The sequence below is a fragment of the Equus przewalskii genome, chromosome 28, assembly GCF_037783145.1.
Source record: "Equus przewalskii isolate Varuska chromosome 28, EquPr2, whole genome shotgun sequence".
In the NCBI taxonomy this organism is placed as follows: Eukaryota; Metazoa; Chordata; class Mammalia; order Perissodactyla; family Equidae; genus Equus; species Equus przewalskii.
This window is the reverse complement of record NC_091858.1, coordinates 2,054,498-2,078,696: the sequence shown is the minus strand read 5'-3', so window position 1 is coordinate 2,078,696 and position 24,199 is coordinate 2,054,498. Positions and strand designations below refer to the sequence as shown.

The window sequence follows — 24,199 nt, the reverse complement described above, 5'->3', positions numbered from 1 at the left end:
AGATCCTGGACACCATCAGCAGGTATTACCATTCTCTTTGCTATTTGCCAATCTGATAGGGAAGTAGCTTCTACTCATTTTAATTTTCATTGTTTGGACTGCCAGCCCAGGCTATGCTGTTTAACCCACATCGTGTTTATTCTCTTGATGCCGAACTTGGAAATGTGTCCGTGTAGAAGCAGATTACGCCGCCTCTGATTTAAACAAACAGAAAGTTATATAACCCGATGCCTGCCTTTCGCCGCTGCAGCCTCTCCCGCGTCAGCTTCCACCAAGGACGAAGGCCGGTGTGACAGGCTGACACCTTCCCGCTCCCTCTTCGGATAGCCCTCCCCGCTGGGGTTTGTCCACGTGACCGCCTGCCCCCCGAACCCGTGAAGCTCGGCCTCTCCGTCTGGGCGGAGCCCCTGCGTTTCCCTCCCGCCACTGGTTCTCAGCCTTCGGGGGCGCAGCATCACCCGCAGGCCTGGTTAGAGCCCTGACTGCAGCGCCCCACCCCCAGGTCTGGGAAGGAGCCGAGAATGTACACGTCTAACAGTTTCCCGGGAGGTGTGCAGCATCAGCTTCTGGTCTCAGGACACCTTTCGGGAACGACCGCTTTGCGACGCTGGGGAGCTCTTTGAAAGATCTAGACCTTACAACTCCTCTCCACCGTATCCAGCACCGGACCGGGCGTCCGCACTAAACCAGTAACAGGGCCACACATCATCGTCCCCACACGCTCGAAGCGAAGAACCAGAAGAGGACACTGGTCGGGGCACCCGGGCTGGAATCCGGACGCGCTCCAAGCCCGGCTCTGCGTTTCGGCGTCTCGCCTCCAGGTGCGCGGCGGGAGGCGGACGCCAGGGGGCGGCCTCGAGCTCGCCCTGCGCCGCTCGCTTCCGGCCACGCAGGCGCAGGCGCAGGCGCAGGCGCACGCCGCCTCCAGCTGGAGCGGGGCGGCCGGGGCGCCGCAGGTGGGGGCGCCCGGGTTGGGCCTGGCCGCGGGGGTGGGCCTGGCGGGGGGGGGAGCGGCCTGGCGGGCGGGGGTCGGGGAGGAGCGGAGCGGCGCGGCGGGTGGGCTGGGGGCGCCCGGGGGGAGCGGCGTGACGGAGCATGCCGCGGGCTGGGGGCCAGGGGCCGGGGCGGCGGGCGCGCCCTGGCTGCGCCCCCGGTGGCGGCCTCGGCCGGCCCTCCCGTCCCCTCCCCTCCCCTCCCCTCCCGTCCCGGGCCCGCGGGGCCGGTGCCGCCGCCTGGCCGTGCGGTGGAGCCTGCGGCGGTGAGCAGGCGTCCGGGTCGTGGAAGCGATCCGTCCCTGTGCCCCGTGCTGTGTTGGCACAGTGGGATTCTGTCCCTATTTTGTGTTGGGCGACGCTAACCCATTTCTTCTTTGATTGTGTAAAATTTCTGTAAATTGGTAAAAGCGAATTCTGTTCCGTTGCTTTTGTTGGTTTTAAATTAAGCTCTGAGTGTACAGCCGTGGTTCCCAGTCTTTTCCCGGTTACCAGCTTTTTCCCGTGAATGTCGGGAGTCTTTTGTGTCTAAACAGTGCCTGATTTCTCCTACCCGCTGGCCCCACAATCGTTATTCCTTAACTGGCAGGGTATTTTTAAGAACGAGTAGCTTTGTGTCTTTTTTGCTTATTTCTGGGCAAAGACAGTTCCTTCAGCCCGCCTCCGGGGCGCGGCCGGGCAGCCTGCCGTGGGGACCCCGCCGTGGGGACCGGGCGCGCCCTGCGCCGCCGCGCCGACCATGGCGGGAGGCGGAGGAGGAATGTGGGGTCGAGGCCGGAAAACTTGGCTCCTGCATGGACGGTTTAGGGCCCTTGGATAAACCATTTCAGCTCGGACTCAAGTCTCTTATTTTGACACGGGAATATTAATTACATCTACTCCATAGAATTGGTGTGAGGTTGGCACCGTGTGAAAATTGCATTTCTGGACGAGCGTTTTGCTGAGCGAGGGGTCGGAAGTGGCGGTGAGGACTTGGGGACAATCGAACGGCTGTGAGGCACATACCTGCAGAGTCGACAGGAAATGCATTCACGGCTAATGGGTAACTGGGTAATGTTGGAGATCTAATGTAGATTAGAAAATATGAATTTCTAGAGCCCTACATTTGATGTTTACAGCCTTTGAGTGGAAATGAAGAAAGCGGTATCCTTCCAAAAGAGAAAAAATTATGTAAGCTTCAGACCCTGTAAAAGCTGAATCTTCCCCTGGTGGCAAGGTGGCGTCAGTGGAAGGTCAGCGGCAAGGAGGGCTGAGGGCTGGAAGGATCACCCGTGAGGTTTGGGCTGGTGAAGTCAGAGTGCAGGAGGTGGTGGATGACGGGGTCAGAGGACAGGCCCCTGAAGAGATGGAGACCCCGCAGCGGGGTGAGAGCACAGGAGAGAGGAAGCAGCCTAGGCGCCTGAGGCCCTGAAGACGGGAGGCTGAGTGGTCAGGCAGTCAGTGCCTTTTTGCTGAGTCCCTGCCTTATGCCACCCACCACGGATACAGGGGTGCGCAAAAAGGCAGGCAGTCTTCCCAGAGCTCACACTCGAGGAAGAAGGAACACCGTGGGGCCAGCCTGGTGGCGCAGCGGTTAAGTTCGCACTTTCTGCTTCTGAGCCGCATGGGGTTCTCTGGTTCGGATCCCAGGTGCGGACATGGCACCACTTGGCAAAAAGCCATGCTGTGGTAGGCGTCCCACGTATAAAGTAGAGGAAGATGGGCATGGATGTTAGCTCAGGGCCAGTCTTCCTCAGCAAAAAGAGGAGGATTGGCAGTAGTTAGCTCAGGGCTAATCTTCCTCAAAAAAAGAAGAAACACTGTGCCACGCCTGGGCATCCCAGGGAGGGGCCTTCAAGGACTGAGGAGAGCACAGGGGCAGGCATAGGGTACAGGTAGGGGTCTGAGAGGTGGACAGAGGCTGGATCTCAGAGGGCCTTATGGGAGTTTGGACTTTATCATGTTTTTAAGCAAAGAGGTGATCAGATTTGTCCTTGCGAAGGATCACTGTGTCTGCCAGAGAAACTCTTCCACATGTGCACACAGAGGTGTGTGCAAACTTGTCTCGCTAGTCGTGGTGTAGTTAGATGATCAAAAATGGCAAATTACGGGGCTGGCCTGGTGGTGTAGTGGTTAAATTTGCTCGATCTGCTTCGGTGGCCTGGGGTTCACAGGTTCAGATCCAGGTGCGAACCCACATACCGAGTGTCAAGCCATGCTGTGGCAGCATCCCACATATAAAATAGAGGAGGTTGGCGCAAACGTTAGCTCAGTGACAATCTTCCTCAAGCAAAAAGAGGAAGATTGGCACAGATGTTAGCTCAGGGCCAATCTTCCTCACCAAAAAAAAGAAAAGAAAAAATGGCAAACTAGAGTTTCATGAGTCTACTTGGATAAACCTTACAACCAATGTTGAGCTTTGAAAAAAGCAAGTTGCTAAAGGGCATATACAGTACAATACCACTTGTATAAAGCTTGAAAACAGACATATATTATGCGTTGTTATTTTGGGCACATACTTATGTGGTGAAGATAAAAAGCCTGTGTGGGAATTACATGCACCAGTGGTTCTCAAACTTTAGCAGCACGGGAATCACCTGGAGGACTTGTTGAGACAGATTTCTGGGCTCCGCCTCACAGTTTCTGATTCTGTGGGTCTGAGTGTGGGTTTGCAATCTGCATTTCTCGAGAGTTGCCGGGTGATGCTGCTCAGCAGGTCCAGGGCCCACTGTTTGAGAACTACTGACGCACCAGCTTGAGGATGGTGATCACTTGGGAGGGAGCAGAATAAGACTGGGAGGGGTCCAAAGGGCCTTCAGCTCTATATGTAATGTTTTACTTCTCTCAAAAAGATCTTAAGAAAATGTGATGCAGTGTTACTTGACGAAGCTGGATGAATGCTCAGGATCTTATTTTGTAATTTTCCTTGTGCTTGAAACATTTCAGGAAAGGAAAAAAGATCCTCTTTGCTATGTGGAGAATGGATTGGCGAAGAGAAAGAAGTGGGAGACCGTGGGGGAAACTGTTGCAGAAGCCCAGGTAGGAGATGCTGGTGGCGTGGACCAGGGTGGGGGCACCGGGAAGGGGAGGCAGGAGCAGACTGGAGAGACATCTGGGGGATGGAATCGCGGTAGACGGTGACTGATTGGTTTAGAGGTTAGAGGAGGGGGGAATCAAGTCACCTGTTCTGTGCCTTGAGCAAGTGGGTGTGCTGTGTGCCTGTCACAGAGAGGGAGCCCTGGATAAGGGGCATGCTGGGGGCAGGAGAGAGACGTCCCCGATCTCGAGGAGCCAGCTGGGTGAAGTGTAGGAGAAAGATCTGGGCCACGGTGGAGACTCGGAAATCAGCAGCGTTTACCTGGGCACCCATGTGAGTGGGGATGCGATCACATGGGATACTTAGGATGGGTAGATGGCCTGTGACAGGCCCGCAGGAGTATCACCACCTACGCAGGCCTTGGCCGGCTGCTACCCCCCACCCATTTTTGTATGGCCTGCAGGCTAAGAATGCTTTTCACCTTTTTAAAAGTTGGCGGGGAAATCAAAAGACAGACAGTCTTTTGTGACACATGAAAACTATATGAAATTCAGATTTAGTGTCCATAAATAAAGATTTCCTAGAACACAGCCGTGGTCATTGGTTTACACAGTGTGAGGCTCCCTTTGCTCTCTGGCGTCAGTTGAATAACTGTGACAGAGACGGTAGACAGTATGTGGCCTCTCACCGCTTTGCACTGCTGGTCAGTGCACCACAAGCCACAGTGATGGAGCCCCCACTCAATTTTAGCCTCTGGCCCCTAAACCTGAATATTTACTGTCTGGCCTTGTATAGAAAAAAGTTTGCTAGTCCCGACTTGAGGTCTAAGTTGAGACACACTTGGTCTCTTTGAGTGTTGTAGAAGAGAAGGCGGTTGTTTCATTCATTTAAGAGCACCTTCTAAGGATTGGGTACTGGTGGAAAAGCTCCTGAGACCGTTTGTGAGGCTGAGTGGTACAAGTCGTTATATTTTCAGTTGAAGTCCCTGAAGATGATGGGAGGGAATGGGCTGGAGAGAAAAATGCAGGCCTGGAATCTTGATGAGAAAGGTGAGCAAGCAGCCATCAGGTTGACGGGTACGGCTGGAAAGACCACGGCGGTGGGCTGAGCAGGTGGCCTCGTTTCTAGGAGAGGGGCATGTTGAGTGAAGCTGGAGCTGGTTTGCTGAGCACCTCTTGATGGGTGATAAGCAAAGTGGCGTTTCCTGTTGTTAATTAGGAAAAGCTGTACTGAATGCTCTTCTGCAGAAGAGTCCATTACTTCTAGAATTTCCTGCATAGAGGAAGCAGGCTCGCCGTGCTGACCCTTCACCTGCGGCCTCACTGGCCGGGCTAACGGGAAGCATAGACTTGTCACTTACAGAGATTGTGAACACAGTGAGTAGAGAATTTGGGGGGAAAGAGCAGACATTGAGTTTGGGAAGTATTTTTAAGTTGAGATATAACTTACATACCATAAAATTTGCTGTTTTAAAGTGTACAATTCAGTGATTTTTAGTATATTCCCAAGGTTGTGCCACCATCACCACTGTCTAATTCCAGAACATTTTCATTCCAAAAGAAATCCTCTAGCCACTAGCAGCCACTCCCCATTGCCCCTTTCACCTGGCCCATGGCAACCACTAATCTATTCTGTCTCTATGGATTTGCCTGTTCTGGACATTTCATATAAATAGAATTATATGATTTGTGGCTTTTGTGTCTGGCCTGTTTCGTTGAGCATCATGTTTTCAAGGTCCATCTGTGTTGCTGCAGGTATTAGTGCCTTACTCCTTTTTATGGCTGAGGAATATTCCATTGTATGGATGTATCATGTTTTATTTATCCATTTGTCACTTGATGGACGTTTGAGGTATTTCCAGCTTTTGGCTGTTGTGAAAAACACTGCTGTGGACATTCGTGTGCAAGTGTCTGTATGAAGGTATGTTTTCAGTTCTCTTGGGTATACACCGAGTAGTGGAATTGCTAGGTCCTATGGTGACTCAATGTTTAACCCTCTGAGAAGCTTCCAGACTGTTTTCTACAGTGGCTGCATCATTTTACATTGCCACCAACAGTGCGTGGGGGTCCCATTTTCTCCACTCCCTCATCAACACTTGTTGTGATTTGACTCTGATTCCAGCTGTCCGAGTGGACGGGAGGTGCCATCTCGGTGAGGTTTGGATTTGCGTATCCCTGACGACTAAGGGTGTTGAGCATCTTTTCCCATGCCTATCGGCCATGTGTATATCTTGTTTGAATCTTGTCTGAATATATCTATTCAAGTCCTTTGCCCATTTTTGAATTGAGTTATTTGTTTTTTTATTGTTGAGGTGAAATATCATTTCTGAGTTGTCCATCAGACATCCAGACGGAGGTGTGAGGGAGGCAGGTCCAGCGTGCTGGCGAGGCCGGGCTGGAGCGTTGCATCTGGGGGCTGCTGCAGGTGGAGGTGGAGAGTCGTGGGTCTGGAGAGTCGCCACAGAGTCTGAGCCCTGGGCACTCCCGCGTTTAGGCCCAAGACTCGAGGAGCTGCCAGGTGCAGCTTCCTGGGTCCAGGGGAAGACAGCGTTTCGAGGAGAGAGTGATGAGCCAAATGCTGCTGAGACGTCAGGCCGGGCCGCGGACTGACTGCTGTTTAGCGTTTAGTGACAGGGTCAGTGGGGGGAGTAGCAGTGAGTTTGAGAGAAATGAGTCACAGAGAGAGCTGGAGAGTGAGTATCCTTACCCTTCTGAGGAGTTTGCTGAAGAGGGAAGAGAGAACCAGGGCAGTAAGTGGAGGGAAGGTGGGGTGAGGAGAGGGTGTTGGAGTGATGGAGGAGTCAGGGCGTGACTCAGGAGCAGAAGGAGAGACTGCGCGGCGGCGACCCGAGCAGGCAGGAGGAAGCGGGCTGCGCACAGGCCCAGAGCCAAGGCTGGAGGCCGTGCTCTGATGGCTTCTGTTCTTGGGAAAATAGGAGACAAGGCCATCAGCTGAGGGTGGGGGAGGAGGTGACACAAGTTTGAAGAGAGGGGCCGTGGGGCGAGCCTGGCAGGTTTGCTGAGCTGTTGCAGAGAGCGAGACAGCACAGCATCGCACCTGGGGTCTCAGGCAGAGGAAAGAGCCTCTCACAGAATTGGGGACCAGGTGGGGTTTAGGCCAAAGCTGAACAAAGCGGGGTTTGCATGGGCTCAGAGCCAAGCAGGGCTGCCTGTAAACAGGTTAGGATCAGTCTGACTGCAAAGCGGACCCCAGGGTCGGTTTCCTGGGACACTGCAAGGTCCACATAGATGTGCAGTGTCGTTTCCGGAAACCGCTGATCTGCGGCTCTGGCCCGGGCTGGACGAGAGGCGCCTGCTCTGTGCCAGAGCGACTTGGCTCCTCCGCGCAGGAGCGGGACGCTCCCTTCTCCTCACCAGGCCTCGAGCCAGAGCCTTCCTGCTCATCCGGGATTTTTGAGAACAGAGTTTCTCAGTGAGTGTGAAAGCAGTCGTCCTTCACAGAAGAGGGTTGTTGGGCACTAGTGGCAGCGGTCCTTAGGAGAAATGCCGTTTCCTGGTGACTCGGCGGCCGGCTCCATCAGGGTCTGTTGCCCCAGCTCAAGGGGAGGCAGGTGGACTTGGCTTCCTCCAGAAGCGGGAGTGAAAGAGCTGTCTAGTCCTGATTTTGTTCCTGGCTGGCCCTGGCTCCCGGTCTCATGCTCAGAGAGGTTTCTGGGACTGCTCTGCTCAGGGAATCTTCTCCCTGGTATTCTCTGTCCTTTAACCCTCCTCACAGACATGATGATAAACTTTTGTTTCCTTGTTGATTGTCTGTCTTCCCTGCTCGTTTCCCCCTAAGCTCCAGGAGGATAGAACCCCGTCTGTTTTATTTACTCTTTTACCCCCGTGCCTAGAGCAGGGCTGGCACGTAGCAGCTGCTTAGTCTGTGTTGAATGAGTGAGTGGCCGGAAGATGGTGATGGCGGTGGAGGGAGCCAACTGGGGCCAAAGAGAGGCTGTGAGGGGATGAGGGCTCTGAGCCCAGACAGGCTGACAGGGTTCAGTGACAGCGCCCGGGCTGCAGGAGGCCTTCCCTGCGGCTCCCGGGCTCAAAGCCTGAGGGACACAGGCACTTCCATCTGGGGAGGTGGGCCATTTGAACTGTTGCCATTTGTCTGTGTGCAGAGTTGCAATTTTTATTTAATACCCCTCATTCTTGGTGCTTTGTGGCAGAGCACTTTCAAACCAGTGCCCGGGGCCGACTGGAACACTGACTGACCCAGGTGTCTGGATGGAGACCTGAGCTGGGAGAAGGAAGACGCCCCTGGAAGGGAATGGTTCCTGTCAGAGGCGACTCAGACACAGGGTCAGTTCTGTCACTGGTGTCCCCTGTGCACCCCGGTGCTGATGCTCAGCTGGCACACACTAGTGCGGCCAAACCCCCTGTCAGAGTACCGACACACTTCCTCTCTGGTTGCAGCCTGGGTCAGGCACCCGCTGTCCAGGGTCCTTCCCCAGCCCTCCCCTCCCCGGCCCTCCACCGTCCGATGACAGTTAGGGCAGCGGTACCTGCCTCCCCGCGGGCCGCCCCCAGCTCCAGTGCTCAAGCCGGAGTGCAGGGATGGGGAGTGTGCACCTCGTCAGTGGTTGCTTGGTGCGGGGGTCACCTCCACGTCCTCTTCTCTCCGTTCTCACCGCTGTCATTCCAGCTCACGCACTCATCCGCTCTTGTCCTGGAGTGTTGGCGGGGCCCCCGACCAGTCTCCCAGCCTCGGTCTCTTCCACCCGAAATGCACCTTGCCCACTGGCTGAAGAGTAGCCTTGGCTTCTTAAAAACATCACGGAGCTTTGGAGTGTCTCCAGGGAACATCCCCGCTTCTTAGCCAGGTTCAGGAGGCCCTCAGTCCAGCCCGCACCCACCACCCTCGCTCATCGCCTACTGCTCTTCTTTTCCATCTTCCTCCCCGGCCCCACTCGACTAACAAATGCACAGTTTGCTTTCATTGTACTAACTGTTCATTGAATGTCCGCTCAGTGCAAACTGCTGTGGGAGAGACAAAGACGAAGTCAGACACACACCTCTCCCTTCTCATTGAACCTAAAACAGATGAACCCAGGCTGTGGTCAGTAATAAAAAACAATGCTTATGGACACAGGTGAGACTGAACATTTAGGATGAGCCTGGTATTCAGTACCTTCTTTAGTCCTCACGATGACACTAAAGGGAGCGGGATCTGTGAGCATCAGAGGCGTGAGAGGGTTGGCACCTTCGGTCCTTGTCATCAGAACACCTTAATGGAAATCAAAATGGACTGGTATTACTTCTTGTTTCATTTTATACTCTAGGAAATTACAGAGGATAACAACATGGAAAAGAAGCCCCAGGATGGTAGAAAAGGTCTCCCCCACAGAGAAGTGCCCCCAGTTGTGGGGCTGCTGCTGGCCGTGGCCCTCATGAACGCACTCCTCTACCTCTGCCTTGACCGCTTCTTCATTTCCCCTCGACGGGCCGCCGTGGACGCAGGTCGCTGTCCCTACGGTTACTTCAGAATGGGACAGATGAAAAACTGTTCCCCGTGGCTGTCCTGTGAGGAGCTGAGGACAGAAGTGAGGCAGCTGAGGCGCGTAGGGGAAGGAGCCGTGAAGAGAGTGAGTCCTCGAGCTCCCACCGCGCCGCCCTGGGAGCGCCCACGGGTGCCCCGGGAGAGCAACTTGGTGTTGTGTGTTAAGAGCCATCGAATGTTTCTCCCCTTGAGCCCAGTGATCTCACGTTTGAGACTTTATCCTAATAGTCCAAAGGAAGGGAAAACGCTACCTGCATCAAGGATACTTTGCTTTGCCATATGTAGTGGTAGAAAACTGGAAACAATGACCCAGGGGACCGCTTAATTAGACGATGGTCCAGCCACTCGATAGAATATTCTGCAGCCATTAAGTGTAGTTAGGAACCCCATGTACCAACGTGAAACAAATCTTACAGTGATAAGTGAAAAAAGCAAAATACAAAATTGTACAATACACTATTTCCAACTGCAAAATTATGTATTTATGTAGAAAATTATAAGAATGATAGAAACTGTGCTATGGTGGAAGATTATGGGCAATTCTTTCACTCTTATTTTTCAAACTCTATGATGGTGGTATATTGATGTTTTAAAGTTTTTTATTTTAAAAAGAGAAACCAGAGGCCAGCCCGGTGGCGCAGTGGTTAAGTTCGCATGTTCTGCTTTCGTGGCCCGGGTTCACCAGTTCGGATCCCAGGTGTGGACCTATGCACCGCTTATCAAGCCATGCTGTGGTGGCATCCTACATATAAAGTAGAGGAAGATGGGCACGGATGTTAGCTCAGGGCCAGTCTTCCTCAAAAAAGAAAAAGAGAAACCAAAGGGGTGAATTCAGTTCTCAAATTGAAGCTTTAAGAGCCCTTGTCTTGTCAGCAGCCGGTTTATGTTGTGTCTTGGCAGTCGTCGTTTCATGGTGGCTGAGGCTGCTGATGAAACAGTGACTGGAAGCCAGTTAAGGATGGCTGAACAAAGACAGTTCCTTTGTGAGGATGCACTGAGTGACTGGCAGAGGCAGGCAGGGGGCAGAAAATGCGTGTGTGGGCCTGCAGCAGGAGAAGGAAGGGAATTTATATAAAGTGAAACCATAAAACAAGGTAACTGACTGATTGATTTGTTGTGGGTGCTAGGGGTGTGGCAGTGAACGAACTAAGGACCCTCGGAGCTTGCTTTCTAGCAGTGGAGTCAGACAATCAAGAAAATAAGAGACAGATGTGTAATAAAATATGTTAGTGATACATGCTGTGAAGACGGAGCGGGGCAAGAAAAGAGTTGTGGGCTTGTTACTCTCGCTGGGCAGAGTGATCCAGAGTGAGCCCTGTGGATATTTGGGGAAAGATGTTCCAGTAAGAAAGATGAGTACCAGCAGGGCCCCCAGGACAGAACATGCCTGGTTGTCTGGGGCTGAGGAGGGGGCCAGTGTGACCAGAGGCCAGGATGGGAAGGGCTGACAGCACAGGAGCTCAGAGCAGGGCCATGCTGGGCCTGGGAGGACTGGGGCATCATGGGAGCAGTTTCAGGCGAGGGATGAGGTGGCCCGACCTGTGTGGAGAGGGCCGAGGCTTGGCCAGGGTGGAGGGTCAGTTAAGTATTGCAGGTAACAGATGGTCATGGCTTGACAAGGGTGTCAGCAGTGGATGTAGCGAGAAATCAGTGGGTTCTGGATTTTTTTTTTTTTTTTTAAAAGATTGGCGCCTGAGCTAACAACTGTTGCAAGTCTTCTTTTTTTTTAATTTCTGCTTTTTCTCCCCAAATCTCCCAAGTACATAGTTGTATATTTCAGTTGTGGGTCCTTCTAGTGGTAGCATGTGGGACGCCGCCTCAGCATGGCCCGATGAGCGGTGCCGTGTCCACGCCCAGGATCCGAACCAGTGAAACCCTGGGCGGCCGCAGCAGAGCGCGAAGACTTCACCACTCGGCCACGGGCCAGCCCCTGGATGTATTTTAAAGGCAGAGCTCATAGGACCTCCCGTATGGTGGATGTGGGGTGTAAGAGGAGGAGAGGTTGACTACCAGGTTCTTGGCCTGAGCAACAGGGCACAGGGAAGATGGGAAGGCAGAGATTCTGTGTCTGCGTGAGGTGGACACGTTAAGGCTGTTCAGATGTCCAGTGGAGACTCAGGCGGCTGGGTGGGTGCACACGTCGAGCGTTCGGGGCGGGGGCAGGGCAGGGATACAGATTTGGGGGTACTGAAAGCACTAGGATGTGGAGAAATCGCCAGGAGCGATGCAGGCAGAGGAGGGGACTTGGAGCCGGCCCTCTGTCGCCTTCCAGGCGGGCACCTCACCTCGCGGGCCTGCCCGCACGTTTCCGTGTCCTTGCGGTCGCTCGGAAAGTGTTTGGAGTTTCTTTTTCAGAATTGCGTTTTACCCTGAAGGATGTGTTTTTGGGTAGTTTCGATGGTGACAAACCGTTGTTTGAGGGCAGATTTGATTTTAGGGAACTCTCCAAAGGATGCCCATCCGAATATGGGGTTTGACACTATGGGTACCAACTCTGAGTCATGGAGTTTTGTTTGTTAAAGTGAAGGGTGATTAAAAAGGCTGATACACTGATTTTTTCTTTCTTTGACTAAAACCTGCCCTCAGGGCAAAAGTGTTTCGAGCATCGTCAGGAGCCATGTGTGTCTTGCCCCGCTGGAAACCCCAGAACCTGTGCGGGTTCTGGCCCAGAGTAGACTCCTTTCCTCCATGGAGGCACTTACTTGAACTGCCCCTGCATGGAGCACTGTCCCGTTGCTGCCACCACCACCTCTCCACACGGGTGTCCCTCCTCGCTGACGCTCCAAGCCATGAGGCATAGGGTTCTCCACAGGAATTTCTGTAACCGAAGTTCTGCACGCCCCACTCTCTGACCTCCTCTCCTCTCTGTCTGCACCCCTGCTTCCAGAATACCTTAGTCTCACGGGACCCCCAGGGTATCAATCCCATGACGTTCTCACTGTCTGATACTCCGCCCTGTCTCCACTCCCCGATTCACCCAGCAGCAGAGATTCCATGGCTCTTGTCCTCATCGTTCTTCTGCAAGTCTCGCAACAAAAACTCCAGGTCAGATGTCGCCCTGGCTTCCTCTCACTTGGTCTTTCCGCAGCCCGTGATCCGGTTGGCTCCTCCCCTGTCCTTGCACCCCTGGGCCGCAGGGCTCCTCCTCCTTCACTGGCCGTTCCTAATTCCTCTCCTTTGCTGCGTCTGTTCCCTCTCTTGCCTCCAAATCAGTGGTTCTCAGCCAGAGGTGATTTGCTCCTCCGGGGGACATTAGCAATGAAGGGAGATGCAACTGTGGTTGTCACAACAGTGGAGGGAAGAGGTGATACTGGCATCCAGTTTGTAGAGGCCAGGGATGCTGCTAAAAACATCCTACAGTGCACAGGATGGCGCTCACCCTCAACAGGAAATCATCGGGCCCAAAATGTCAATAGGGTTGAGGATGAGAAAGCTGCTTCCTCGTGATTCTTTCCTGGATCCTCCTCTTGTCTTCTTTAGGTGATGTAATCTAGCTCCATTGCTCTTTATATGCTGACGATTCCCAAATTTGTCTCTCCAGCCTGCCCCTCTCCCCGGAGCCACAGGTCTGTGTATCCGCCTGTTTATTTGATATCTCTGCCCAGGGGTGTCTGGAGCATCCATGTCCTCCTGATAATTTCCCCCTCTGAAACCTGTTCTTCTCCCAGCCTTCCTTATCTCAGGAAGTGCCATCACTTCTTACCCAGCTGCTGAGCCCAAACCTGGGAGTCGTCTAGAGTCCTCTCACCCCCTCCACCTTAACTAAGCCAGGAGCAAGTTCCGTCAGTTATATATTCAAAACGTAGCAGACTGGTTCCATGATCTCTCTCACCCCTGACGCACTGCAGCGAGTCACCATCAGCTCTTCCTTGGAACCGGTCTCCCCACTTCTACTTCCGCCCTGCCCCTCCACCAGGCAGTCGGCCCCTCAGCACAGTTCAGATGTTGCCGCTCTCTTCCTCTAAAACCCCTCTGGTGGCCTCCTATTGTCCTTAGGAAAAAAGGCCACACCTCTTACTGAGACCTGCCACACCCTCCCTGATCTGGATGGGCGCCTGCCCCCCCCCGCCCCCCTCACCCCTCACCTCCTCCACTCCCCGGGGGCTACCCCCCGCCACTCCCCAGAGGGCCCCGCCCACACCCCCACCCCTGCCGCCTCCACACCCCAGCGGCCCCGCCCTTATGGGCCAACCCCGTCTTTTCATTTGTTTCTTCATCAAGAGCAAGGTCTTTCTCACCTCGGGGCCTTGGCTGTTGCCTTCCTCTGCCCGACAGCTGTCTTCCTCCATCTCTGGTGTGGCGGTGGCCAGCTCCTGGTCGTCCAGGCCTTAGCTCAGATAGCCCTTCTCCAAGAGGGTTTTTTTGTCGCCTCTGTCTGAGCCCCACCGTCGGGAGCTCTCCTCTGCCATCTGCTTTGTTGTCTCTCTTAAGATTTTATTTTTCCTTTTTCTCCACAAAGGCCCCCCCTTCATAGTTGTGGTGATTTTTGCTTTTCTTTTAGTTGTGGGGTGTGGGACGCCGCCTCAGCGTGGCCTGATGAGCGGTGCCATGTCGGCGCCCAGGATCCAAACCGGAGAAACCCTGGGCTGCAGAGGCTGAGCGCCGGAACTCAACCACCTGGCCACAGGGCCGGCCCCTGTTGTCTCTGTTATAACTGAGTCCTCTGAGGGCATAAAGGGTGTGTCCTCAGCGTCCAGCCTGGTGCCTGGTTCAAAGAACACATTTTAAGGGCCAGAACACAAAGGCTCATGAGCTGAATCCACATAAAATAAAATGTTGGCTTTTGTCAATGCAAATAACCACTCACCGTTCCATAGACAGGAGGTGTAAGGCGAATTTTCCTTGAGCCATGCTGAGGACTGTACCCTGGGAAGGCAGTCTCCACAAAGGAGGAAGTGTTCTGGAGAAGCATGGTTTTCAGTACAGTTTATACCTTTTTAGAACAAAGAGCGTACATCACACACGCCCAAGATACATAATCCTCAAAGTTCTGAAGAGATGCTCAGTTACGGGTCAGCGGGTCAGCACGGCCCTGCTGCTAGGAAAGGGAGCCTATCTTCGGGAACACTGGTGCTGGCACACAGGGAAGGAAGTATTCATCCTCGTCTTCACACCGCGGTCTTTTCCTTTGGACTAAGGTTTAATGCATCCTTATCTTAATGGGTTGAAGCAGATGCACAATGTATGGGTGACAGGCTGGAAGTCAGGCTGCCTTAGTTCAGGCTGAGTCGGGTTTAAACCAGAATAGCTACCCTGCCGTCACCTCAAGATGTGAAAATGTCACTGAGCTTTGATGGTTTCATCTGCATACAGTCTCTGCTACCCGCTGCTTTCCCCAGACTGTATTTTTGATTTGCGTTTGGAACTGGGGTAAGTGACCTCTGCCTGGAGCTGTGTGCAGCCTTGCCTCCGAATGAGATAACTGGTTTGTGGCGGGCAGGTTGACACACTGCTTTTTCTTTTTTTTTTAATTATAAAAGCAGTACATTCAACTCAAATAGTCACAAGGAGGCAAAGTACCAAGTAAAAGTTGCCCTCTCCTGCCTCTTGCTCCCCTTGTCCCCAGTCTTATTCCCTGGGGATAACAATTGGGATTCATCCCTTTTAGATTTTTAAGCCCAAGATTGCATTAAAAGAACCAGATAGATGCCTTGCCGGCCATCTCAAGACAGCAATACCCACGTCTCCTGGGGCTGCCCATGTTCGGAAACGTAGATTTGGGGTTAACAGTACTAGTGAGGAAGAAGAAACATTGTGTAGAACCAATTCTTCCAGAAGGTAGCAGACCCAGCCCCTTTGCTGTGGACAGCCAGAGCCTGATTCAGGTCACACTGTGTTTTGACTTGGGTTGAGCAGAAGGCGGTGTGGCCTCATGTATCATCTGTGTGCCCAGCTCGTGAGGATGCCTTTAGTGGTCTCAAATCACTGTTAGAGTTTTTACAGTTGTGTGCTTTTTCCTTTAAAATTACAGTATGGTACATTAAAGAGCCATAAAATTTGGGTTGGGTGCTGTCAGAAGAGTAGGTCTGATTCTTTCTCTTATGTTACCCTGGAGCCCTCTGGTTTTGTGTAACCTTTAACAGGATTTTATGTGGTCTGTTTTTAATGCTTAGGGCTGTCTGGAGAACAGATGTTACATGAATTGTATATTTAAAAGTATGCAGTCACAGTGTCCACTTTGCAGGCTCCACCTCCTCATCCCTCTTAACCTTGGGCCTTTCTTCTCCCACACTTGCTCTTTGGGTGGCCACATCCAGTCTCAAGCGTTTATCTGCAGCTGAGACCTCTGCCTTGAACTCTCTAGACTTTTCTATCCAACTGCCTGTCTTCCTCTCCACTGGGATGTCTGGAAGCCTTCTCAAACCCAGTGTGTCCCAGATCGTCCCCCGCAGCCTGCTCTTCCTTCATTCTTCCCTGTTGCAGTTAATGAAAACTCCGTCAGTCCACATGCTCACACCACCAACCTGGGAGACATCCTTGGCCTCTAGCTCACATCCACGTTCCATCCATCAGCAAGTTATAGTCTCTCCACTGAGAAGAGATCCGGAATTTGACCCCTCCTAAGACTTCTACCCGAATCCCCTCCCCTCACCCAGGCCACGATCATCTTGCACCTAGATTATTTCAGCAGCCTCCGAAGTGGTCTGTCTGCTTCCACGCCTGCCCCACTCCTGCCCCCTTCAGTCTGTTCTCAACACAGCAGCCAGAATGCTGCTATTAAATTGTAAGTCAAATAGCGTCCCTCCTCTTCCCGGAACCCTCCAGTGGCGCTCTGTCTCACTCTGAGTAAAGGCAGGTGCTTTCAGCAACTGAAAGGCCTTACGAGGTCTGCACACTCTCGCCAGCGTCTGCGCCATTCCCTTTGCTCAGCCTTCCAGCCACCCTGGCCTTGCTGACCTGGCAGCCTAGAGATGTGCTCCCGCCCCAGGGCCTTTGCCCTTGCTGTTCTTTCTGCCCGGGATGTAGTTCCTCAGATAGCATACGGCTCATTCCTCTGCATCCTTCAGCTTCTCGCTCAAATGTCCCCCCAGTGAGAGCTCCTCCAACACTGTGAAAATTGTAAGCCCTTCCCTGACTCATTTCTCCCAAAGCACGTTCCACCTCCCAGTACACTTTATACATTCCCTGTTTATTTTCTTTATTGTCTGTCTCCTGCATCAGAGTGTAAATTACAGAGAGGCAGAGATTTATTTGTTTTTTTATTGACATAAATACTTGTTAAATGAATGAAGACAGATTTGACTACATAATAGGTAAATTCTCTGTACTACAAAAGACCACATAAACTAAATAATTACTTTCTAAAATTTGTCCCTACATTTACAATGAAGTATCACATGGGTAATATAGAAAGAGCTCCTAGAAATTAATAAGGACAAAGCAAACAACCCCATAGAAAATTGGGAAAAGGACATTGAACAGGCTTTCTTCAGAAGACAGACAGAAATGCCAGTGAAGATGAAAGGTGCTGAGTCTCATTAGTAATCGGGGAAATAGAAATTGGAACGGTAAAATAGTTTTCATCTATTAGATTGACACAAATTACAAGGATTCATGACACCGAGTGTGATTAAGGCTATAGAACATCAGATTCCTACACGACTGGTGAAAGTACGTGTTGGCACAGATTTGGAGGGTCCTGATGGCTGTGTATTTTCTTCATTCAGCAATCTGTCTACCTACCTAGCTTATAAAAACACTTGCAGATGTGCACAGAGGTGTAGATACAAGGCTATCCATTGTAGCACTGTTGTTAATAAGAAAAAAATGGGGAATAATTTGAACCTCCATCAAGTCTTTAAAAATAGATCACATAAGTCATGTTAAAGGTCTATACAAAATTACAGAGCTGTGTGAGAAAAAGAACCTAATCTATTCTGACAGCATCCATTCTAAATTTTCTAAATTTTTATTAAGTTCTACTTTAGTTTTAAAACAGAAATGATGTAAAACCTTACCGAAAATACACCAGCATAGGTAGTATACCCATACTGTGAAGTATTCTGCAGCTTTCGAAAGAGTGACCTAGAGCTGTATATACATAGGGGAAAGATTTCTGAGGCATCGGTTAGATGGAGAAACCAGTTGCAATATATTGATGTTTAATCCCACTTTATGTAACAGGCTCCAGTGCTGTTTTCTGTGTCCATTAATACGAGTAAAAGTGCAGAAAACCACCTGGGAGGCCACCAACCAGCCAGTTAACGAGTTTCCTTGGGGTTGGGAAGTAAATGCAGGGGGAGGAGATCTGCTCCTTCTGTATCTGAATTTCTACAAAGAAAAATATTCATGATTAACTTTATAATTAAAAAAAAGGTAATGCTGTTTTCTCTAAATGACAAAGTTTTAGAAAATGTTAAAAAGCAACTAAATTGGAGATTGCTGGGAAACTATTCTTAAGCAATCCCTGACTTGCAAATATTTAACACTGGAGATTTCAGATATTTGTGAGTGATCCCAAAGACTAATAATATTTAATAGTCTTTCATTTGTCTGAGGCACAAAAATTAACAACATAAACGAGGGTTCAGGAGTGAGTCCCGAGGCCTGTGGTTGGGCCTCCCCACCATTTATTGTTGAATAAATGGAGAAATAAGTTGTAGCGGTGTCCCTAGAGTGATCGCTGTATTTATGAGAAAAATGGGCCTAGAAAACCAAAGTGGTTGGCCAGTGCTAGTGGGGACCATGAAGAGGGGTGTTAGGAAGTGATGGATCTCAACAAAAATAAGGGTTTGCTATTAGAGTCCAATGTCAAACTCAATGCTGATGCAGATCTGTAGAAAGAATATGCTCCCTATAAAAATTTATATATATATATATTCATTAAACTTTTAGTGAATGTAGCAGCCAGAGCAAAAAGGCTTTTTAACAGAAATTATGATCCATAGTAAAATTTCTCAAATTTGATTTTTTGAGAAGATCTTGAAAGATTTCTCTCTTGAATATTAAGGGTCAACTGTAGTTAGCTGAGTTTTTCCATTAATGAACCTCCCTTCTCAGATCCAAAAAAAATCTTCAAAGTCCTCTAGCCTACCAATATTTGGTATAATATTTTGAGTTCTTTTAAAAAAATTTTATCTGAATGGCTGTAATTAATAAGACAAGAAGTAAGTGTTGGAGAGGATGTGGAAAAAAGGGAACTCTCAGACGCTGCTGGTGGGAGTGCAAACTGGTGCAGCCACTATGGAAAACAGTATGGAGATTCCTCAAAAAATTAAGAATAGAACTACCATACAATCCAGCTATTTCACTGCTGGGTATTTATCCAAAGAACATGAAAACACGAATGCGTAATAATATATACTACTCCTGTGTTCATTGCAGCATTATTTACAATAGCCAAGACTTAGAAGTAACCTAGGTGCCCATCAAGGGACAAATGGATAAAGAAGATGTGGTATATATACTCAATGGAATACTACTCAGCCATAAAGAAAACAATGAAATCTGGCCATTTGTGACAACATGGATGGACCTTGAGGGTATCATGCTAAGAGAAATATCAGAGGGAGAAGGTCAAATACTGTGTGATCTCACTCACAAATAGAAGATAAAAACAACAATAATCACATAGAGACAGAGATTGGATCCGTGGTTACCAGAGGGGAAGGGGGGAGAGAGGAGGGCGAAAGGAGTGATTAGGCACCTGTGTGTGGTGATGGTTGGTAATTAGTCTTTGGGTGGCGAACATGATGCAATCTACACAGAAATCGAAATATAACACTGTACACCTGAAATGTATATAATGTTATGAACCAATGTTACTGCAATAAAAAAAATGTTTTAAAACATAAAAGTAATATACATCTGGAAAAGTCGGAAAATACCAAAGAAATACCGAAAGAAGTAAGAGAAAAAAATAATCCAGCATCTTACTGTATAAAGAGAACTGAAATATTAGCCTGTTTCCTTTGATTTCCATGTAATTTTGTCTTGTTTTATGCAGTTAGAACTGCATATAATTTTATGTCCTTTTTCATTTGTAGTGTCACTTTTGTCTGTGAAAGCTCCCTCAGTGTATGCATTTTGCTGACCACATAATACTCTTCTGAGTGGTCCTACCATAGCTGAACTACCCCCAGGTTTTGATGGATGGGTAGGTTGCAATTTATGCTTTTATAAGTAATACCTGATTTTTATTCCTAGAGCTTTTTTTCTATTTCAGATTATTGCCTTAGATAGATTTTAGACTTAAATGTTAAAGGCTCTTGATAAATAATGTCCCAAATTACTTTCAAAAACCATAACCTTTATTTTAACGATGAAGAAGCAGAAGCTGAGAGAGAGCCAGCGTGCTGGGGGCAGAAGCAGCCCAGGGCAGCGACATCCTGACATCTGAGCCTGTCCTCTCTTCTGCAGGCTGCTGCCTCCCTCTGGGGATTTAAGCAGAGCAGCGTTCTTAATGACAGCGCTTCCTGCAGCCCTTTTCCAGCTAGTAAACACTGAGAGGCAGGCAGGGCTGTGCGATTGCTCTGCTGTTAGCTGTGGGCCAGGATGGCTGGGGATGCCAGGACTGGTGGCATTTCAGCTCCTGCTTTTACAGCTGAAGTAACACAAAGGCGCAGGCCGTGTAAAAGTCTTTTCCCTACATAGAACTATTCCTGTTTGTGGTTTACTATGCTGCCTTTTAAAATTAATGAGTAATATTGTTAAGTGTGATGGTCTGGCTGGGCTCGACTCCCTATGTAGGATTCTCCAGATCTCGACTGACCACGTCTCCAGGCTTCTCCCTCCCCTCCTCTTTGGTGCTGCAGGATTCTGGAACTGGCAGTCTATCTGCCACTCTGTGCCTTTGCACATGCAGTCCCCTCTTGGGGAACATACTCCCCGTTCTCCACATCCTCTGCAAGCCCCGACCGTCCTTCAGACAGACTCCTGGCAGCCTTCCAACACCCTCCCCAGTCGGACCTCAGCACCCTGACCTGTCGGTTCCTCCTCCTGCCCTGTGCCTTTCCACATGGACGTGGCGCTTGCCTCACTGAGCGCTGTGGTTTGCTCTTAGGTGGCCTTTGTAACTTGCCTAAGAGCAACTCTCGGCCTCGACGTGTGTCTCATTAAGTCCCGTACCCTCTGCACCACATCCAGCACTTAGAAGATATTTTGCTGAGTTGTTTCCCTGCTCACTAACGCAGGTGAAGGTTCCGGGTTTGATGTTCTCTGTGGCTTTGTTTCAGGTCTTTCTGTCTGAGTGGAAGGAACACAAAGTTGCTCTCTCACGGCTCACCAGCCTGGAGCTGAAAGATGATTTCCTCCACGGGCTGCAGATGCTGAAATCCTTGCAGAGTCAGCATGTTGTCATGCTGCTGGGCTACTGTGAGGAAGACAACACTGTCCTTACGGAATATCACCCCTTAGGGGCCTTGAGCAACCTGGAAGAAACACTAAACCTTTCCAAGTACCAAAACGTGAACACGTGGCAGCACAGGCTGCAGCTGGCCATGGACTACGTCAGCATCATCCACTACCTGCACCACAGCCCCCTGGGCACGCTGGTCATGTGCGACTCCAGCGACCTGCGCAAGACGCTGTCCCAGTATCTGCTGACGCGGAACTTCAGCATCGTGGTGAATGACCTGGACGCCTTGCCCCTGCTCAACCGCAGCTCCGGGGCTTTGGTGAAGTGCGGCCACAGGGAGCTGCACGGCGATTTTGTGGCTCCAGAGCAGCTGTGGCCCTATGGAGAGGACATGCCTTTTCGTGATGATCTCATGCCCTCGTATGATGAGAAGATCGACATCTGGAAGATTCCAGACGTCACCAGTTTCCTTTTGGGGCACGTCGAAGGCAGTGATATGGTCCGATTCCATTTGTTTGATATTCATAAGGCATGTAAGAGCCAGGCTCCTGAAGAAAGACCCACTGCTCAGGACGTCCTGGACACCTATCAGAAGGTTTGGAACTTACTCAGAGACACCATGATATCTCAAACAAGAGAAATGCTATGAAACCAGGCCAGTGAGAGAGGGCTGGGCGTGGAGGAACAAATGCAACCGTTGCAGCAATTCCGCTCCCACGGAGTTTGCTGCTGTTTAGTGGTGTGGTTCTCGTTCTGCGTCCCCGTGCTCGCGTGAGGGTTCTCCCTCTCCTGGGGGCCTGGCGGAAGTTGCTAAGCAAGAGCAAACCCGCCTTGACTCAAGTCCGCCTTCACTTCCCGAGGCTGGTCTCTCCCAGGGGAAGATGCAGAGAAGCAGGAGTCTGACCAGCATCTGAACAAGGTAACAAAGACGGCGCTGCAAAGAGGCCTCCCTCCCTAATGACTGAATCTGTAAGCTTGTAAGAAATGTATAGAGAGAAGGTTTGTAAATGGCAGTCTATGAAAGAAACATAAAGTAATTCTCCAGAGAGTACTTTTTCCTCATTTTTTTAGATGGTGATCAACAGACGGAGTCCAGGGAGGATTTGTGCGCTGTTTCACGTGGTATCGGTGAGCATCTTTACTGTTTCGAATCATTTTTCTGTGAAGCTCCTGTGCCATCCTCCTTCCAGCGAGCTGGAGGAGAACTATGACAGATGCTCTTTGAAATTTTGAATGGATAAGGAATATTGCAAACAGCAAGTGTGAGGGAAATTAATCTAGGTTACTGCCTTGGATGGTGCTTGTGAAAATCCTGTTTACCTTCCAGCTAAGTTTTCTGTGTCCAAAATTAGTTACTGTGAACGTTTTACATCAGTAGTGTCACTCCTTCAGGTGTCAAGCCCTTCCACCTGAGTTGCATGATTGAATCCTTCAAAAGGCTCTCTTCTTGGTCCCTGTCATCGTCACTGGCAGGGGATGGTGGATCTGGTGCATCTTACTCATCACTAACCAGGTGGTCACAGCCGGCGCTGAGGGGCAAAGACGCTGTGCAGCAGACTCTGCCTCCCCTGTGCTCAGGCGGCGTCAGACTCACTGGGGTCACTGGAGCTGTCCCCACCCCACAGCCTCTGACTCAGGAGGTCTCGGGCAGAGTCTGAGACTCGGCATTTCCGCCTGGCTCCCAGGTGCTGCTGGTGCTGCTGCTCTGGGGACCACATTTTGGGAACCACTGCCGTTAACTGTCAGGAAGGAGCCACAGGCAGAGGATAGGGCCGTGCTGTCAGTATTGTCCGCTGTCCTGATGCCAGTGGGTGACGGGGCCCTGTGGCTGCTCAGAGAGTGCCTGCCCAGAGTCTTCTAACTGTCACTTTTGTTATAAAAACTCCACCGCAACCCACTATGCTGGCTGTGATCAAAAGTGTGGACAATAGTAAGTGTTGGCTGGGATGTGGGGAGTTGGAACCCTCCTACACTGCTGCTGGGAATGTAAAATGGTGCGGCTGCTTTGGAAAACAGTCTGGCTGTTCCTCTAAAAGATTAAAAATAGAGTTACCATAACCCAGCACTTCCATTCCCAAGTATTTACCCGAGAGAATTGAAAACATGTCCATAAAAACATTTGTACACAAATGTTCATAGCAACACTATTCATAATAGACAAAAGATGGAAATAAACTGAATGTCCATCAGCTGGTGGATGGATAAAGACAATGTGGTGTATCCACACAATGAGACATTATCCAGCCATAAAAACGAATGAATTTCTGATACGTGCTCCAACATGAATGAACCGTGCAAACACACTAAGTGATGTGGGAGGAGGTAATCGAGAGGACATGACCGCCACTTGACCCAAGAACTGGGCATTGGAAACATTCTCACCCCTCCCCGTCCTTGGAATGCACACTCCCCACCGTTCCCACAGCGGGGGTCATTTTCAGGGTCATGGCCTTGAGAGAGCACTGAGTCTCGAGACCATCTGGATGATCCAGGTCACTGAACCCCATTAAGGCCTCTACATAAACTTTGAAGATTCTGGTGGGCAGTGCGGAGGTCGTCTGTAGCTGCCCAAGACGAGCGTCGTCAGTAAGTTCCCTCACTGATTAAACCTGCCCCTCCCCATCGAGTGTCTGCCTCTTTCTTCCTTCTCTCTCTGCCCTCCGTGTGTGGGGCCACTGTGTGAACCAACATGTGACAGAAGCCAATCATGAAAGACCACGTGTTGCTGGCTTCCATTAGTATGAAATGTCCAGAATAGACAAATCCATAGAAATAGAAAGTAGGTTAGTGGTTTCCAGGGGCTGGCAGGGGGTCGGGGGTGAAGGATGGGGAGTGCTTGCTAATGGGTACAGAGTTTCTCTTTGGGGTGATGAAAATGTTCTGAAATTATGTAGTGGTTGTATCGTGGTTGCACAACTCTATGAATATACTAAGTAACACTGAATTGTATAAAAAGGGCAAGTTTTATGGTATGTGAATTATATCTCAATAAAGCTGAAAAAACCCTACGTCTGTGACAAGGCCGTGTATCCCTCATGACTCTGCACTTGACGTGGCCTGTTGTCGTGTGGAATTGATTTGGGATTATCTGTTCATGTTGTAATTCTTGTTTGAGGGTTTTTCTTAGCTTTTGGACTTTGCCCTGGAGCAAAACTAACAGTTTCAAACAAATGTCTTTTTAAATATTGACAGCCAAGCTAAAATAAACAGCATGGTGTGGGGAAGGGACCCCGCTAGGATGAGAAGACCTGAGTTAAGTCCCAGCACTGCCTGGATTCTTTGTGCGGCCTCAGACAAAACCATCTCTCGAAAGGGAGTCGTGGGAGCCATTCCGGCTCTCGCTCTGCCTCTCCGAGTTCTCTCTGAGGCTTTATAATGCCAGAGCCAGACCCC

The 24,199-nt window shown here is 50.4% G+C and overlaps 1 protein-coding gene across 22 annotated transcripts; it reads left to right on the top strand.

Moving 5' to 3' along the window:
* On the top strand, positions 1–23,814 carry POMK (protein O-mannose kinase). Of its 22 annotated transcripts, XM_070598690.1 has the most exons (8): positions 932–956; positions 1,879–1,956; positions 3,918–4,010; positions 4,200–4,341; positions 5,227–5,384; positions 8,180–8,312; positions 9,293–9,595; positions 20,685–23,814. In XM_070598690.1, the coding sequence occupies exons 7-8, from the start codon at positions 9,314–9,316 to the stop codon at positions 21,453–21,455; spliced, it is 1,053 nt and encodes a 350-aa protein (XP_070454791.1). In that variant the 5' UTR covers positions 932–956; positions 1,879–1,956; positions 3,918–4,010; positions 4,200–4,341; positions 5,227–5,384; positions 8,180–8,312; positions 9,293–9,313; the 3' UTR covers positions 21,456–23,814. The 22 variants fall into 22 exon arrangements, 17 of the variants coding, with proteins under 17 accessions (XP_070454777.1, XP_070454775.1, XP_070454784.1 ...); XM_070598686.1 differs by lacking the exons at positions 932–956; positions 1,879–1,956; positions 4,200–4,341 and adding exons at positions 264–821; positions 5,763–5,928; XR_011534304.1 differs by lacking the exons at positions 1,879–1,956; positions 4,200–4,341 and having other exon boundaries at positions 820–956; positions 20,685–21,725; positions 21,878–23,814.
* The last annotated feature ends 385 nt before the right edge of the window (positions 23,815–24,199 follow it).